Genomic DNA, 15,399 nt, shown 5'->3' with positions numbered 1-15,399 from the left:
AGGTCTCCAGCAAGTTTCCTTTTACACTATCCGTCAGGGCTGACACATAATTCCCACCCAAAGGCTTTCATCAGCATTAAAGCAGTTCAGCGATACAGGTAAGTTCTCTATTCTCTTAAAGACCCTCCAGCAAATCTGAAAAACAAGCCTTTGATCTATAATTTCTCTAAATTTTGCTGGCTTAATCACATCGACTCACACCTTCATCTTCCCTCCCCTAACAGCAATCAGGGTGTTACCAGTTCCTTCCTGCACTCACACTGGGACTACCCTTCACCTTGTACTTTGAATTTCTCCTACAGGCTCACTCGGCCGTGCTGAAGTCAATACAACTTCCAGTCTCCCTGTGCCTGTACTGGCTGCCCTCCTGACATGACAATTGCTTGCAGAAGTTGTGAAATGTCACATGAGCTACATCCAGCCTTTTCCCAGGTGCTCCTTCACTTATGTCTGGAGCTGTCATCTAGCTGGTTTTCTAGACAATTTTAGTCTTACCATCTCAGACCATTGAACAGGCTGAGTAGGTTTTACCTTTATATACATATCAGGTCAGAGGCTGCTCAGTAGATGAACACTGATACTCAGCATTTGAGACCAAGATCTTTATTCAAGTAACAGCATCCTTAATTGTGTCTTCTCCGGGTCATTAAAAAAGAGCATCTGCATACAAATTTGAGAATACAAATTTGAGACTGATCCCTGCAGAAAGGAAGGAGGAAAAAGGGCAGAAGGCAGTGGTAGGCAAAAATCCAAAACCTGACTCCCACAACTGAGTCCTCCTCAGCTGTGCTTTTTCTCTTAGGAGAAGTACTAAGTAATACATATAAAAGTAGAATATTTTAATGGGAATTGAGAGCACCTATTCCCTGCTCAATCTCAGATATTTCATGGGCCCACAGTAAGACCATTCAGACAGAAAACAAAGGCTCAATTCCCTTAAACTCAGAATGAATATACATATACAACAGAAGTCTCAAGCTCCTAACTACCAGAAATGGATTTAGTGGTCTTAAGAAGCACTAATCAAACCCAATACAACAAAAGGTATGAAAAGTTAATTTAGGATGTGTTTTTCACCAGCCCATGTAAAGGGCTGGTCATTTTCCTGATCATTTTCAGCCTGCAGGCTGAATTCCTCTTATACTACCAGCAGCCATAGTTCTAAGTTACATAAAACCTGACCCTAGCATCCACTAAGTCAATGACAACTCCCTTTGGATGCTAAACAGACCTCATCTATAACCTAACAGCAGAATTCCCCATCTAATCAATGCAAGTGACGTGAGTAAAATGTGAGACATGGGGTAGGTAGCATTATGCCATGTAACATTAAGTGGCGGCAGCAGCAGCATGTATGACTAATTTGTGCTACAGGCTTAAAAATGACAGCCACAGAAGCTAGGAGAAAGGGCTGTAGTCTCCCAAATCTATGATCTAGCTGTGATTGTCAAACATAGCAGATTTCTTGGCATCAACATCTGTCCCTGAAGCAAGCAGCAATTACAGCATTTTGCAGCACTGTAAGCCATTCTGACAGCTTTCAGCTCAGCCTGCAAAAAGATTTGATGGTCCTGGCCACACTCAGCAAAGAAATTAGGGTGCCCCTCTCCTGGCCTTGCATAGGCCACTACTATTACTAAAATGATTTCTCCACACATGCCTCTCTACACATATTTGTTGCAAGCTATAGTTCATCTTTGCCGAAACACAGTCTTTATAAAGTCTATGGCATCTGATGTACGGAAGCTTTGCCAGGCTCAAGCACAGAATAATAGAAAATCACTTTAGGTCATGTAAAGAATTAGAGCAGCTGACAAATGGTCTGTTGGCAGGCAAGGCAAGAAGGAAGTTCTCTTAGACTACCTCACAGGAATAAAAAAAAAATAAACTAGATAATAAAGTGAGCATTGCTAATCTGTGTATTATTTGTTTCTGCTGCTGTGAGAGAGGCAAGATAGAAGCTAAATGAATTATCTTGTTGACACAGTGAGATACATCATGACCATGATAAATCAGTAGACCGGTGTGGTATCTTAATAAATAATAAAACAGATTAACATTCATCATATTTCTCATTAAACCCATCCCTTTATCTGTTCATATATAAAACATCAGGTTGATGGACTCATTTAGCTGGCATCAATGTTACAGCAATAATTGCAGGAGAATCCATATTAAAGAGGTTTACTGTATTCCTTCCTCTTCCTGCTTCAGGCCACAATTAGAAAGACAACTGTTTAAGAACTCTCACAATTGTATTTTATTTGACATCAGCAATATACACTGGAGTATAATAGGAACAATTTTTTGCACAATCTTTCTTGCAAGATGGATTTATTTTCCAAATACATAGATGTTCATAATACAGGAAGGTAACAGTTAAGCTGCACAATAGCAAAACAAGTTGACAGCTATCAAACCACCTTTTAAGTTTGTTAGTATAGTCAGGTGACCAGCACTGAACATATCATTCAAATAATTTAGTTAACCTGTGATTCTTTGAATCCTCCCAGCCACATTGTTCCATGCAACTAAAATGTGCACCAAGAATAGTGTAAAAGAATTCAACCCAAGGCTTCCCTTGCTTTGATTTCCTTTCAGTTCTTCCCCATGTATGAGCCAATACAAAGGGATAAACATCAGAATTTGGCATGGCACAGGAAATCTTGCAACATGCATTTAGGACAGTCACATATTTCAGAAGTAATAAGTTATTGACAGAGAAGATAGGACTTTCCTATAGTGGGTGTTTAAAAAGCATTTTTACTATGCTTGCTTTAGTGCATATTTTCTGCATGCCACTACTTTTACAGAACACAAAGATAGAAGTACTTCCAAAAGCTTCATTATTTTTCACTGGGAGTCTTCCTTGCAATGTCTAAGCCTAAACCCAGCTGTTTTGATTGTAATGGATGGGGCTTCTCAGGAAAAGAAAAGTTTACAGTAAACTGACTATCAATAAATACCATCTTCTTTTTTTTTTTTTTACTTCTTTTCTGCTTTAAAATGATAAATGATGCAAGATATAATATAAATTCTTTTTTTTTTTTTTTTTTTTTTTTTTTTTTTTTTTTTTGTTCCTCAGTTGGTTCCTCGGGTCATAAGCTTTGAATTAATGCTGAAGTTGATATCTCCCAGTCTGCCTCTCAACTATGAATGTGTGTAGAAAGAGCGAGAGAAAGGATTTTCCTCATTATTTGTTAGATGGACTGATTTTAACAGCTCACTAAAGTACCCCAGCAACTTGGACTATCAGAACTGGCAGAGTGCAAGGGTAGTAGGTAAAAGTGAGGAGAAAGAGCAACCCAAGGCAACTTCTAGGGGCCTTATTTACTTACTACCAGCAAGTAAATGCAGTGCCTGCAGACAGGCTTTTAACATACTGTCACTGCTCTGTATGCTTGCTAGTGATGCAGCACACAGCACAAGTAGGCTGGCAGTGCTAGCAGTCACCCAGAGAATTTAGAATCCTGAGAATCTTTTGTCTGTTCTATAACTGTATTTCAAGGAATCAAAGTTGGTTTATGCCACTGCACTAGCACTGGATCTTGAAACCCACACAGAAGTCCTCACGCACCATATTTAGGACTCCAACCCTACTCACACTGTGCCTTGCTGCTTGACTGCTGGGGCTTATCTGCCACTGGCATGGATGCACACCCTCTCCCTGCCCAGATTCTGCTGTCTACACGGTGATGGAGATGGGATGCGTAGAGAGCCCGTGGCTAAAGGGAAGGCATGTGAATCCCACACCATCCCAGAAACTGCTGCTCCCCACCTCGGCCACAAGGCAAGGAAGCAAAGTTAGGGACATATCTTGAACAAACCAAAACAGTAAAGAGTGCAAAAGTAGCAGAACATGCCAAAGAGTGGGTTTAGATTGTTCACTTGGGGAGTTTAATACAGCTAATGAGCAGCCCTTAAGCCTAATTCAACTCTTACACCTTACCTCAGCAAAATGCCTCAGCTGCTCTTTTCCAGAACTGGGATACCTTCTCCTGCTGAACAGATTGCTCCATCAGGACAAAATTTACACCTACAAAAACATGCTCCAAACTCAGCAAGGCCAGCACTGAGTGCCCTCCTGACTTGGACTAATGAATTGAACCTAAAAATTCCTAGGTCTTCCACAGTTCACCCACGGCATAGCAGAAAGAAAACTTGGAAGTACACAGGGAAGCTGTTTAACTGCGTACTTAGTAAGATCAACTGGGAGTGTGAAGATCAAAGAATGTGCTTTTAACTCACATACCTTTTCTTATCCGATTTCACTATATTTATGCATATGATATCCAGAGAGGAAGTGAGAAGTAACATTTTAAAACCTCTCCACAGAATTTTCCCACCTTCTGTTTATGCATCGTCTCCACATTCTCCAAAGGAAAAAAAAAAAATACAATTCACATATTTATGAAACGGCTACTGAATATCCCACAGCTAAGCATCTTTCTGTTTCAGCTTAACAGAAAACCCACATACATTTGTTTTGCCTTACCTTTTTAAGTGAAATGTCTACAAATAAAATTCACATTTTCAGTACACAGAAAATATTTTTGTATTTAAAATTTTAGAAGTTTTTACTAAATATTCTCCAAATTAGAGATTTTATTTGAAAAAGAAAGCTATCTTTGTGAGATAATCATAGAGAGAACTTTGCTTAGAAGTGTTTCCTACCTTCCTGAAGTTTGCAATGGAGCTTATGATTTCTATGCGTGCAGGTGAGGAAACCTCTTTAAAAAAAAAATAAGATAAAAAAATGAGTAGAATTCAGCTTGATTTTTTCTTCATAATTATGCAACAAAATAGAGAAATGGGCATAATTATACAACAAAATAGAGTATCAAAGAGAAACCCTCCCTTTCCAGTGTTTAAGTTACAGGAGAGATGGTAGGAGCATAATAATTATACCTACGAAAAAGTCAGCGATGCTGTTCTGCCTCACTGGGAAGGTCCGCAAGCTGCTGGCAGGAAACTGTGGGTACATATCAGGCAGCAGCACTAAGCATGTTCTGTTCCATTACCAGACCTGTGCTTTTCATTCCCACCACTCTCCATTTCAAAGCATTTAGCAGATATGCAAGGAGAAGACAAGACTGCACCTTGGTGCTCCTTCGGCATGTTCTGCGCTGTTACAGCGCAGATGAGCAGTGCTGATCTGAAGGAAGATTTTCATTCTGCCCTATTTTGAACTCCAAAGAAGTATTTTCCATCCCACCCCCACTATTCCAAAGACCCTGTTGCACTACAGGACAGCTTGGATGCACAGCAACATGAAGGCATTCCAGCTGGCAGCAGGAGCTACCTCACACCTTTTCAGTCTTCTAGCCACAGCATCAGAAACCTTCGGAGAGATTAACTGTGCTGATCCTCATGTAGGATTTGCAGTTGGAGTTGAATTCCACATTGCACTCAGCTTGTTCCTAAGCCGCCTACTTGGAAAAGAGTTTAGGGGGCATTTTCATAAGTGGCTTAATCCAATATAAGCTCTGCTCAGCCTCTGAAAGAGGCAGTCACAGTCTCCTTACCCTCTGTTTCTGACCACAGACTCCCATCTTCTCCCACATGAGCAACACAACAGCTCTCATGCACCCACAGTGGGCTACACACACACCTTTGCCTTTTGTTGGATCCACGCTGTGCAAGTGCCAAGTTGTGGACGGACATTTTCAGGCATGGAAACTTTGAATGCAGCTGCAGCCCACAAGCTGTAGCACTGTCTGGATTATCAGAAATGCTCAGCACTAAACAGCTCCCATGAATTTGGGTACAAGAAGGAAGTCTTCAGATTTAGTAGGAAGGCATGATACTTTAAAAAAACTGGTTGTTACTGTAATGAAAGCTTTTTCTTCACCCACATCCCCTCTGATAACTGAAGTAAATTGGAGACAGCATTCCCTGTATTTAATCTCTTAAACATAAAGCAAGTTAAATGCTAAACATTTTTAAGTGCTTCATTACTGAAAATGAAATACATAGAGTCCCAGAAAGATTTTTTTTTAATGTTAGTGTTTACATTTTTGGTTGAGAAATGTTCTAAAACACAGGGAAACAGTAATACTTAATAAAACTCATTCTTTTCCCCTTCCCATTCTGTCTCCTAATTCTTCCTGGCTGAGAATGAAAGTACCATTTTCGAAAACAGCTACAGTGGAACACAAATGTTTATAATAGGACATTAGACACTTTTCTTTATTACTTTCTCATTATACTTGTAATGAAGAAATAATTATTTCTAGGCTGTTTCCTGCCAGATGCAGTTCTAGTACCTCTAATAGGACATATCTTAAAATAACTGCTTGGTAGCAAGAAATTAAATTTTTCATCTATCCTCATGTTTTCCCTTCTCTTCCTTTTCTCTCTCTTCAAAGAACTTCATTGATTTTGGCTCTTTCAAAAATTCTGGCCCGTTTTTTTGTTTTTGAGGGTTTTTTAGTCCATGATTTGTCATTGATACTATCCACAAAATCACCTTTGTGGAGGAAAAATGACCACAAGGGGCACCGGAGGTTTGAGAAAGCCTGAGAGCACCTCTGTTTTAATGACAGTGGAGGTTAAGATGAGAATCCTCAGACTGTGGTTTCACACCAGCTTTAACCCAGCTCAAAGCACCAATCCAGGGTCTTCACCCCCTCCTTTGGACCAGCACTAAGAGGAGAGCCAGATCAGACAGATCCCACTGCTACTAACCAGCCAAAAGGAAACAAGACAAACTCAGAGCTTTAGCTAGACAAGTTATTTCAGACTGCTCCCCCACAAGCACTGAAATATTTGCCACACACAAAGCAAGGCAATAGAGAAGAAGGTGAGAGCACTACATCCAGCAGTAATACAGTTTTATGATGGAGTTTTAACAAAAGGCCACAAAAACCCCATAGATTCTGCTCTGTAGTCTCTCTGGTGCAGATTGTTTCAGAAGATGGCAGGACATAAGCCAGCTCCAATTCAGAAACCTCTCAAAATAAACATACACTGAGTGCTGCCCTGCCCAATGTGCTTCATCAGCCCTTCAAATACCGGTTGAGTACTCACGGCCAGGACTTTTCACAAGTGGATTAATTGTCACCATGAAAGCACTGCTGGTATTGATTTGCAAAGTCATGTATCTATGAAACAAATATTTAAAAGTAATTGCTCAAGAACTCTAGTTATCTGAAACACCTCAAATCTCCACCACTCATCTGATGATAAGAGAATGTTGCCACAAATTAATAAAAAATTAAATACATATACATACAGAATCACCTATTTATGATTTATGAAAAGTTCATTTGACAACCTGGTACATTCTAACAGAAAAGGAGATTTCCAAGCTTGCAAATACAAAGCATAGTGTGACGTTACTGTTAGTAATAAGGTTAGCCATCTCATATTTCAAAATAACTTTGAAGAAATACTTGTACACGCTCTTTACTGCTGGGTCCTCCGTCCTTGTAGCAGTTTTACTTAGCATGGAGATGAGCCATCAGCACAAGATGATGATGCAAGACAAAGCAGTACTCAACTAAATTTTTCAATTCATTGAGCTCAGAAGTACAGCTGAGTGCTTCATAATGTCATCTGCTTCTTCTACCAAATTCTAGTTAAGTTTTTTCCAAGGATGAAAACATATTCACAAACAATGACTTCCTTAAGTGTTTATTTATGTCATCAGATCATCCACAGATTGCTATGTCAATTAACAGCAACCTGGATACAGCCCTCACAAAAACACTAAGCAAATGTTGACACAATAGCAAGATGACCAGCAGGAAATAACCCAGATCTTCATGCTAGCTGAAGATTAATTCAGTAATGCCATACTTTTCCTCCAGATCTTTTTCTTGAAAATAGTTATATGAAGACAGTAGTAAAAAACAAAACAAAACAAAACAAACCTACCTCACATGGTGTTTTCCATCCAGAAGGGTTCTCTTTCAATACAGAACTTTTAGCAAGTGCATCTTGAGTTTTCCTCCTTAAAATTCAGGGAATTGGTATTTTTTCAAGAGATAAATGTATATATGTATCCAGGGTGCAACAGCATTAGTATTTTTAAATGTTAAAACTACACTATATTTTTTTTAACCATTCAAAAATTGATGGTAGTTTGGATGGTTTTCTAAAAAAGGGAATCTCCAAGGCTTTTTTTTTGCTGCTGTTATTTTTGTTTTGAAGAAGCCATCATGCTCTCAATTCCTCTTGCACAAGAAAATGAAAACAGAATTATGACCAAAAAATATAGTCAACTGCAATGGATATTAACTGGTTTTCTTTGAAATCCTTTCCAGTGGAATAACATAAAAAGCATAAGAAAGTCTAAAAGATACATCTAGATGCAGTAAGTTATGGACTAGAAGACAGTACTGTTCAATTCTGAAATAAATAACTATCACATTTCTAACTCATGTGAAAACAAAGTATGTTTTGCAAATGCTATCAATTTTACAATAATGGCATTTTTCATTCCCTCCAGTTAACACAGAACATAACATTAGCAAAGAGAGATCTTTACAGGGTGCTCTGTACTTCGCACTACTCTCACTTGCTTGGGATGTGGCAAAAATTTGCTTTCAGAGTCTGATTTACTCAGAACATGCTGAAACTCTCACCACACTCACATTCTCCAAAATAGCTACATCTTGACTCTGAGGAGAGGTCTACAAAGGAAGATTGCACAAATTAACGCATATCAGACTCTTTCAAAATGGCACATTGTTCCTTCCAGTAAACTTCCCATTTAAAGTGCACTGAAGTAAACGAAAAACACATATTGGTGTCAGTGGATACCAGTACAGGTCCTTACAACAATGTAAACTTACCTTGGAAGCCCACAGAGAAAGAAATACAAGGTCTTGGAAAAAAAAAAAAAAAAAATATATATATATATAAATAAATTATTTTAAAAGATGCTACTGTCATTTAAATTAATTTAACTTTTTTCCTGGATTTTTTTCCCTAGTTTTTTTTGGGTTGTTGTCTGGTGGTTAATACTGACCTCCATAATGATATTTGCCCCTCAGATTTCCACTGAATATTAAATTTTGTTTATACAGTTCTGCTCTACCAAATATAAATGGACGAGCTGTACTGCTTATACTCTATTGCTTTACTCCTGTCAGAGTATGAAGGGAAGCATCTCCTATTCTGCCCACTTAGCACTGACCTGCTGCAAACTTCCTGCTGCACAGCCCTGCAGTTCTGTAAGACTTCTACAACTTTGATCATCCTTGGCTTGATCGATATCATCAGCAGATGTTATACTAAATCTAGGCTTCTCAACACTACAGCTGCTTTTTTCATAATCTGTTATTCAGTACTAGAATTAAATAAAACCAAGGCTGAATTTTTGTCAGCTGTCTGTATTGCATTTCATAACAGTGCTAGCCACACAAACCTCTTCTATTTTAGTGAGGCCAAGCCCTATTGGCAAGTCTCTGGAAGACAAGGTAAAACTCACCAAAATTTCTTTCCTCCTTAATATTCTAAGTCAAGCAAAAGTTATGGAAAGTGTGCAAAGTCCATGATCTACTCTTCTTTCCAAACAGACCTCTTGGAAGCTTTCGGGATTTGGACGTACAGTGTGCTATAGCACACTGAAAAACACCCTGCTAGGAAATCCGTAGTATCTATGGGAAAATGTCCCAGATGGCCAGTGTGTGTCTCTAACAAAGCCTGTGTGACATTTCTTCCATTCTGGCCTTCCCTTCATTTCTAATAGCACAAGGAATATAGGAAGTCAGGCTTTAGATAAATTGGATAAATACACACTGCATACCCTGATGTTCTCACATGGCATACAGACAGTGTACTACAGCATAAGGTACACTGAGGCCAAATGACATACAGGAGGTACACAATACAGTGGAAGAACACAAAATTCTGGGCATATCAAAAAGCTGAGTTCATCCAGTTTTTTGTAGAAATACTGGTTAAATCCTATTAAATACACTTACTTGCTTTCCCCATTTTTTTTGTAAGGTCCATTCTGAATGACAAAGATGATGAGATGCCAAAGGCTCCACTTGAAAACCCTGTAATCAATAACTCTTAGCTCCTGTTAACAGAAGAGCTCTAATCACATTCCTTATTAAACTATTTACCTCTTTCATTCAGTTATTGTTGAGTTTACCTGCCTGATCAAAGAGTAATGTAGAGTGGATAAATAAACAGTTTTAAACGTCTACTTTTTTCCCCTTCATAGACACATGGGAGAAGAAATGTACTACCAACATCCATTTGATGGAGACAAGTCCATTTCACAGGAGGAAAAACAGATTCCAGTACTTCTGGTGAGCTCTAAGAGCTCAGGTCACAGTGAAGGGCTGAGGTCTAAGTTTGCCACCTTTCTCAGCTTCATTATTTTCACAATTGCAGTGAAACCTGTTAATAGTGGGCTCCCAATTGACTACAAACCACACTTCAGCTCCTGTGAAGACAATCTGCCTGAACCATGTTTTTAACTGTTTTCTCAAATGACTGCATTAGTGGTCAGGGCTGCATCACTGCAATCTGGGAGTTTTGCTGCTGGTAGCAATGTCTCCAAGGAAATATCAGGGGAGAGCTATCTCTGTTTCCTTGTAAAGATTTTTGTCTTTATATACAGTTTCCTTTCCTGTTGATAGATGTGAACTTATCTGAAGAGTTTGGTTAGTTTTAAATCACTATGATACTGTAAAAAAAAGATTGTTCAACAAAGCCAATGGAAAAAAAAAAGAACAAAAAACTAAAAAGAAGAGCTTCTGTAGAGTTCATCTCACTGAAGCTCATTTCTAATAAGCTACTTGGTCATTGAAATGACACCTGCAATGATCTCCCTTAGGATTTTAGTTAGCAGTTTTGAACATTTGGGCCGCTATATTTAGCATATTCCTCCTTTTGTGCTTCCGAGTTATGGTGTCACTGAGTATACTGCAGGCTTTTTATTGTTTTACTGTTCCTGATCATTCAGGGAGAATAAAAATAATGAAGAACAACTGTTAACAATAAATTCCTATTTACATTGTCCACATGTACTTTGGAAAGGTAATTATGGCAATTTATTCATATGCTGCAATATAAAAATGTAATACAGTTCAATAAATTAATCCTAGACTCATAATGATTTTTTTTTAATGTATCTAATTTTGAATGTAGGCATGGAAGTGTTGGAAGGTTCTTCCAGAAATACACTGGCAGATTTAAAATAGGTAACTTTTTCTGAGGTATCACTAAAAATTCCTCCCAAAACGGAAGCATAGAAATAAATATTTGGAATCTATTAATTTTTGCAAGCCTTTTTCCTCCTTATAAGCCTTTAAAATGAAACAGAAACTACAAGTGAATTCAAGCAGCACATTTAGATCAGTCTTTGCCTGAACTAGTGTTGATATCACCGAACAGTGCACTAGAAAAAGCTGATTATAAAATCAGTACACAGGGATGGGTGGAAGGAACAGACAGCTGTTTCTAATGAATCGTTTAAAGCTCTGCCTGTGAGAAAACATCCTTGGTTTTCATCACAGAGGAAAGCAAAGAGTAATTTCAGTAACTTCTGGTGCAAATACTAGGTTCGACACACAGAAGGTCACCTTTCTTCATGCTAGGAGTATTTTATCTTTTGTGCAATCATAATCAATAATTTCCAGAGGTTAAGCTTTGTTACTTCTGGCTTAACCAAATAAATAATCAATCTCTTGCATACTATCTTCTATTCTAACAACTTGTAACAATGTGACCTAATTAGAGAGGAAACAGCTACAGCAACTAGCAGTACATCCAAAGATACAAACTACTGCAGTTAGACATCTTGTATGGGTGCTCCACTTCCAGTTCTGTGATATGCCACATAATGGTTTTCTGAGGAGTGCTGGAATCTCAGGCATCTTCTAGATGTAAAAGATGAAAAAGGAAAGAACCATACCTGGCCTTTTGAGAGCATCCCTTAAGTAAAAGAAAGACTAAGGCAACTGTTTATATCACTACACTATAATAAGGTTAGGTAAGACATTCCCACTGCATTCTATCATCTACAGTCCAGTATTACACATGCAAGAGCACTAAGGGATCCATACTACATGCTGTAGTATCTCTTGCCATCTCCCAGGTCCCGTAAGTTAAAGGTCAGATTCTCAGCCATGAGCTGGCTAAAAGGCTTGGAGAGACAGAGGCACAGTCGTAGTCTCACCATTATGGGGTCTTTTTACCCTGACCCTTGTCCCAGCATAGTCTAGGGCAGTCTCACATATGCCCTCCACTACCCCACCAGCTTGTGGTCTCCACCAGTCCCTTGATCATTACCTGGGCACAGAACCACTCAACACTCACCTGATCTGCCCTGCAGCATAAGACTTTGACAACAGGCTACCAATCTGCTGAAGCTAATCAACTGAAGCTAAGGATTAGTCCAGACCCTTTAAAGGCACAGCCAGATCATAGCTGAGAATTTGGCCTTTGATTTTCACTTGTCACCTGCACAGAAATGCTAACCATTTGCCAAGCCAGGCGGATCTGTACAAACATTTCCTGTACTTATTGGCAATGTGTTTTCTACCTTTTCTAGTGAAAATAACATTTATGATTAGGATTTCTATCAGGTTTAACTATTCAATTCTTTAATAATGCTGCCTGCTTGCATACTGCAATTTGGTAAGAAAAGCACCTATCTATGCCACAGTTTAAAGTAAACAAATGGATTGTAAATTAAGTTTTTTAGCCTGGGATCCACCTAGAGAATCAGCCATCCTTCTCAAAAAGGGTGTCTTTCATTCACTCAGTGACATGCCCTAGCCACACTCATCCATGCACAGGAAATGAGGCTTTTTTTTGGCTTAATTTTGAAGCCACTTTCAAGACTATGTTGAAAATTTAACTTGACACAAACATTACGTAAGGAGCATGGGGTGGGGGCAATGGAATATGTGTTTAAAGGAAATCAGGAGTGTAACTGAAAAGTATGGGGGAAACAACCCAAAAACAAACCAAAACCCAAACCTCAAAGCATCCAAAGAAGAAGCAAAGAATTCAAATAAAAAGTTGAACATTGTGGATCTGGTCCTCATCTACTACAATTGATATAATTTAGGAGTAAATCCACTCAAGCTGGTCAGCAAGGTCAAAGAAGAATCGCCCATTTAAGATCACCTTACCAAACAAGAAAATCCAATTTTGAGAATTACATCAGATTTCAGATTTTACAAGGTTCACTTATTCTTAGTTTGGTGTGAGAATTTCCCAGGTTACAATGCAAAATAATGCTTAGTAAAAATATACGGAGCTCTACAACTCCTTTGCATAACTTTCCCGGAGTTGCACTCTCCCAGGCTGGACTCTCTTTTTCTTTTCCCACTGTTCATTTTCTTCCCCCCATTCTGCCAATTTTAACCTAGCAGGGAAAGTCCTTCCCCAGCAAGCAATGTCAAAATATTCAGGACATAGACCTGGCACTCAGAGAATGCTGTGCTGTGTCCAGACAGCAGTGCTGGGTGCCTCAGGGATTTGTAATAGCCAACGTGCATATTCCTAGCAGTCAGATGTGTTCCACTGCACAGCTGTGCACCTCTACCTCTGATTTTTCTCAGGTGCACGTTCCTCCCAAAAGCAAGTTCTGTGCAGCCAGAGTAGTCTGTCTCAAGTGAATGTTGGTTCATTGCTGGCTGAATGGAGGAAGACCCATTACTGTTACCCAATACTCTGCTAAGAGTTAACTAATTATCCCCAATAACTCCAGCCTTTAGAATGGGAAAGTAGCACACAGCTTTTATAAATAAGAATTACTGACCTTTTTAAATAGTTTCAAAAGAAGAAACTCTGCATCAAATGTGAGTATAATTTAGGAACTACTACATAGCAGCAAAACTACATTAGACTTTCTGATTTTTCCATGGTGTCCTTGGATAGATACACCACCCAGTAGACCATGTTAAATGCTCCGAAGGTAACAGGAAATAAAATGCGTGCATATTTGTCTATCTTACTCGTGCCAGAGTGGGAGGCAGGGGGAGGAGGTGGTGTGACAGCAGATGGCTTTGCAGATGCTCCTAAAGTGTTAGGTGTGGTGGTCTGAATCTGCTCCAGTCTAGATCCAAGCAAGTGCTGAATGGAAGGGGATCCAGCTGTGGCATGCTGGGATACAAATCCAGTTAAAATGGGGGTAGAAGGAGGAGCTGGAGGGGTAGCTCTTGCAGAAGATAATGTCTCCGATGCATTGATTCGTGTGAAAGGGTTGGGACTTGATGCAGAAAGGGAGTGGGGTGCAATGTCAGAAGACCCCTGAGCTACAGAGGGAGGCTGGACAGAGCTGTGCCTTGTGTCAATTCGGCTCCCACCGTCAGCTTCAGACTGTACTGTGGCATTCGTTCTTTTCCTCACATTTGAATTGGCATCTGTACTCTGCAAAGTTACAAAAAAATGCTAGTCATTCTTCAAATAAACACTCAGAAAAAAAGCAGTGGAAACTATAATCATGCACTATCAGAGCAATACTCACAAATATAACCAGTAACTTGATCCTGAAGCACAAAGATACTGAAAACTCATGAAAATAGATTTAATAGCACAGAAAGTGACAAATGAGTTCCTTTTACCTGTGGCTGGAATACCAGAGTGAAGACATCTAAATGCATCACGCCCCATGTGATGCAGTACCTATACAAACCATGAAGCTAAGGATTCTCAGGTTAGAGTGACCGCTTTTTCCAGGCTCAAGCTCAAAACAAGATTCTCTGATGTCTACCTATTTCTCTGATGATATAAAAACATTCTAGATGCAACTTACCAGCCATGAAGGTTTATTTATGCTTTATATCCCCAGAAAAATAACTACCATATACTAGGAACTCTAGTCTTCTACAGAAGAGGCCGTTAAAATGCAAGTATTTACCAAACCAAGTTACCCCATTGCTGCTCTTTCAGAAATAAAGCCAGTGCTTTTTCACATCAACCACAGGCAATAAATTCCCCAGGCACAATTGAATCAGGGAATAAATTAGTCTTTCACCAACTACTCCTCTCCATTCATTAAGAGAAGTGGTGAATTCTCCATCTCTTGGTGTCTTCAGGCAAGTCTGGATGTCTTTCTGAAAGATATTCTTCAACCAAATAGTACTTATTAGGCTGCATGAGAAACTGAAATACAGATAAGGGAGGACAGGAATAGGAAATACATCAGAGTTTAATATTCTACTGACTTTTGGGAGCATGACTCAGCCTCTGCCTTTCTTCTCTGCACTTAAGAGGAAGACTAACATCTCCTGAACTTCCTTCTGGAAAAGTACCTAAGGAATTCTGACCTTCAGTCCTGCACCTAAATATGATGTAAAACATATAATACTTTAGATATAATATGTGAATATTTTTTAATTAAGAAACTAACTGCTTTCCAGAAGACAAAGACTTGAGGACAGATAGGGTACACAGGTCTAAATACAGACAGGACCAAACAAC

General features: G+C 39.1%; 1 protein-coding gene across 2 annotated transcripts in view; it reads right to left on the bottom strand.

The window, feature by feature from the left end:
• Positions 1–13,812: 13,812 nt before the first annotated feature.
• Positions 13,813–15,399, bottom strand: part of GABRA4 (gamma-aminobutyric acid type A receptor subunit alpha4) — a 37,236-nt gene continuing 35,649 nt past the window's right edge. For both annotated transcript variants that reach the window (XM_069012173.1, XM_069012172.1), the window contains one exon: positions 13,813–14,346. In XM_069012173.1, the coding sequence (XP_068868274.1) occupies positions 13,813–14,346 (534 nt within the window). The remainder of the gene's footprint in view (positions 14,347–15,399) is intronic.

This window comes from Aphelocoma coerulescens, chromosome 4 (assembly GCF_041296385.1).
Source record: "Aphelocoma coerulescens isolate FSJ_1873_10779 chromosome 4, UR_Acoe_1.0, whole genome shotgun sequence".
Classification (NCBI taxonomy): Eukaryota; Metazoa; Chordata; class Aves; order Passeriformes; family Corvidae; genus Aphelocoma; species Aphelocoma coerulescens.
Note: the sequence above shows the minus strand (reverse complement) of the source record. Positions and strands in the feature narration are given on the sequence as shown.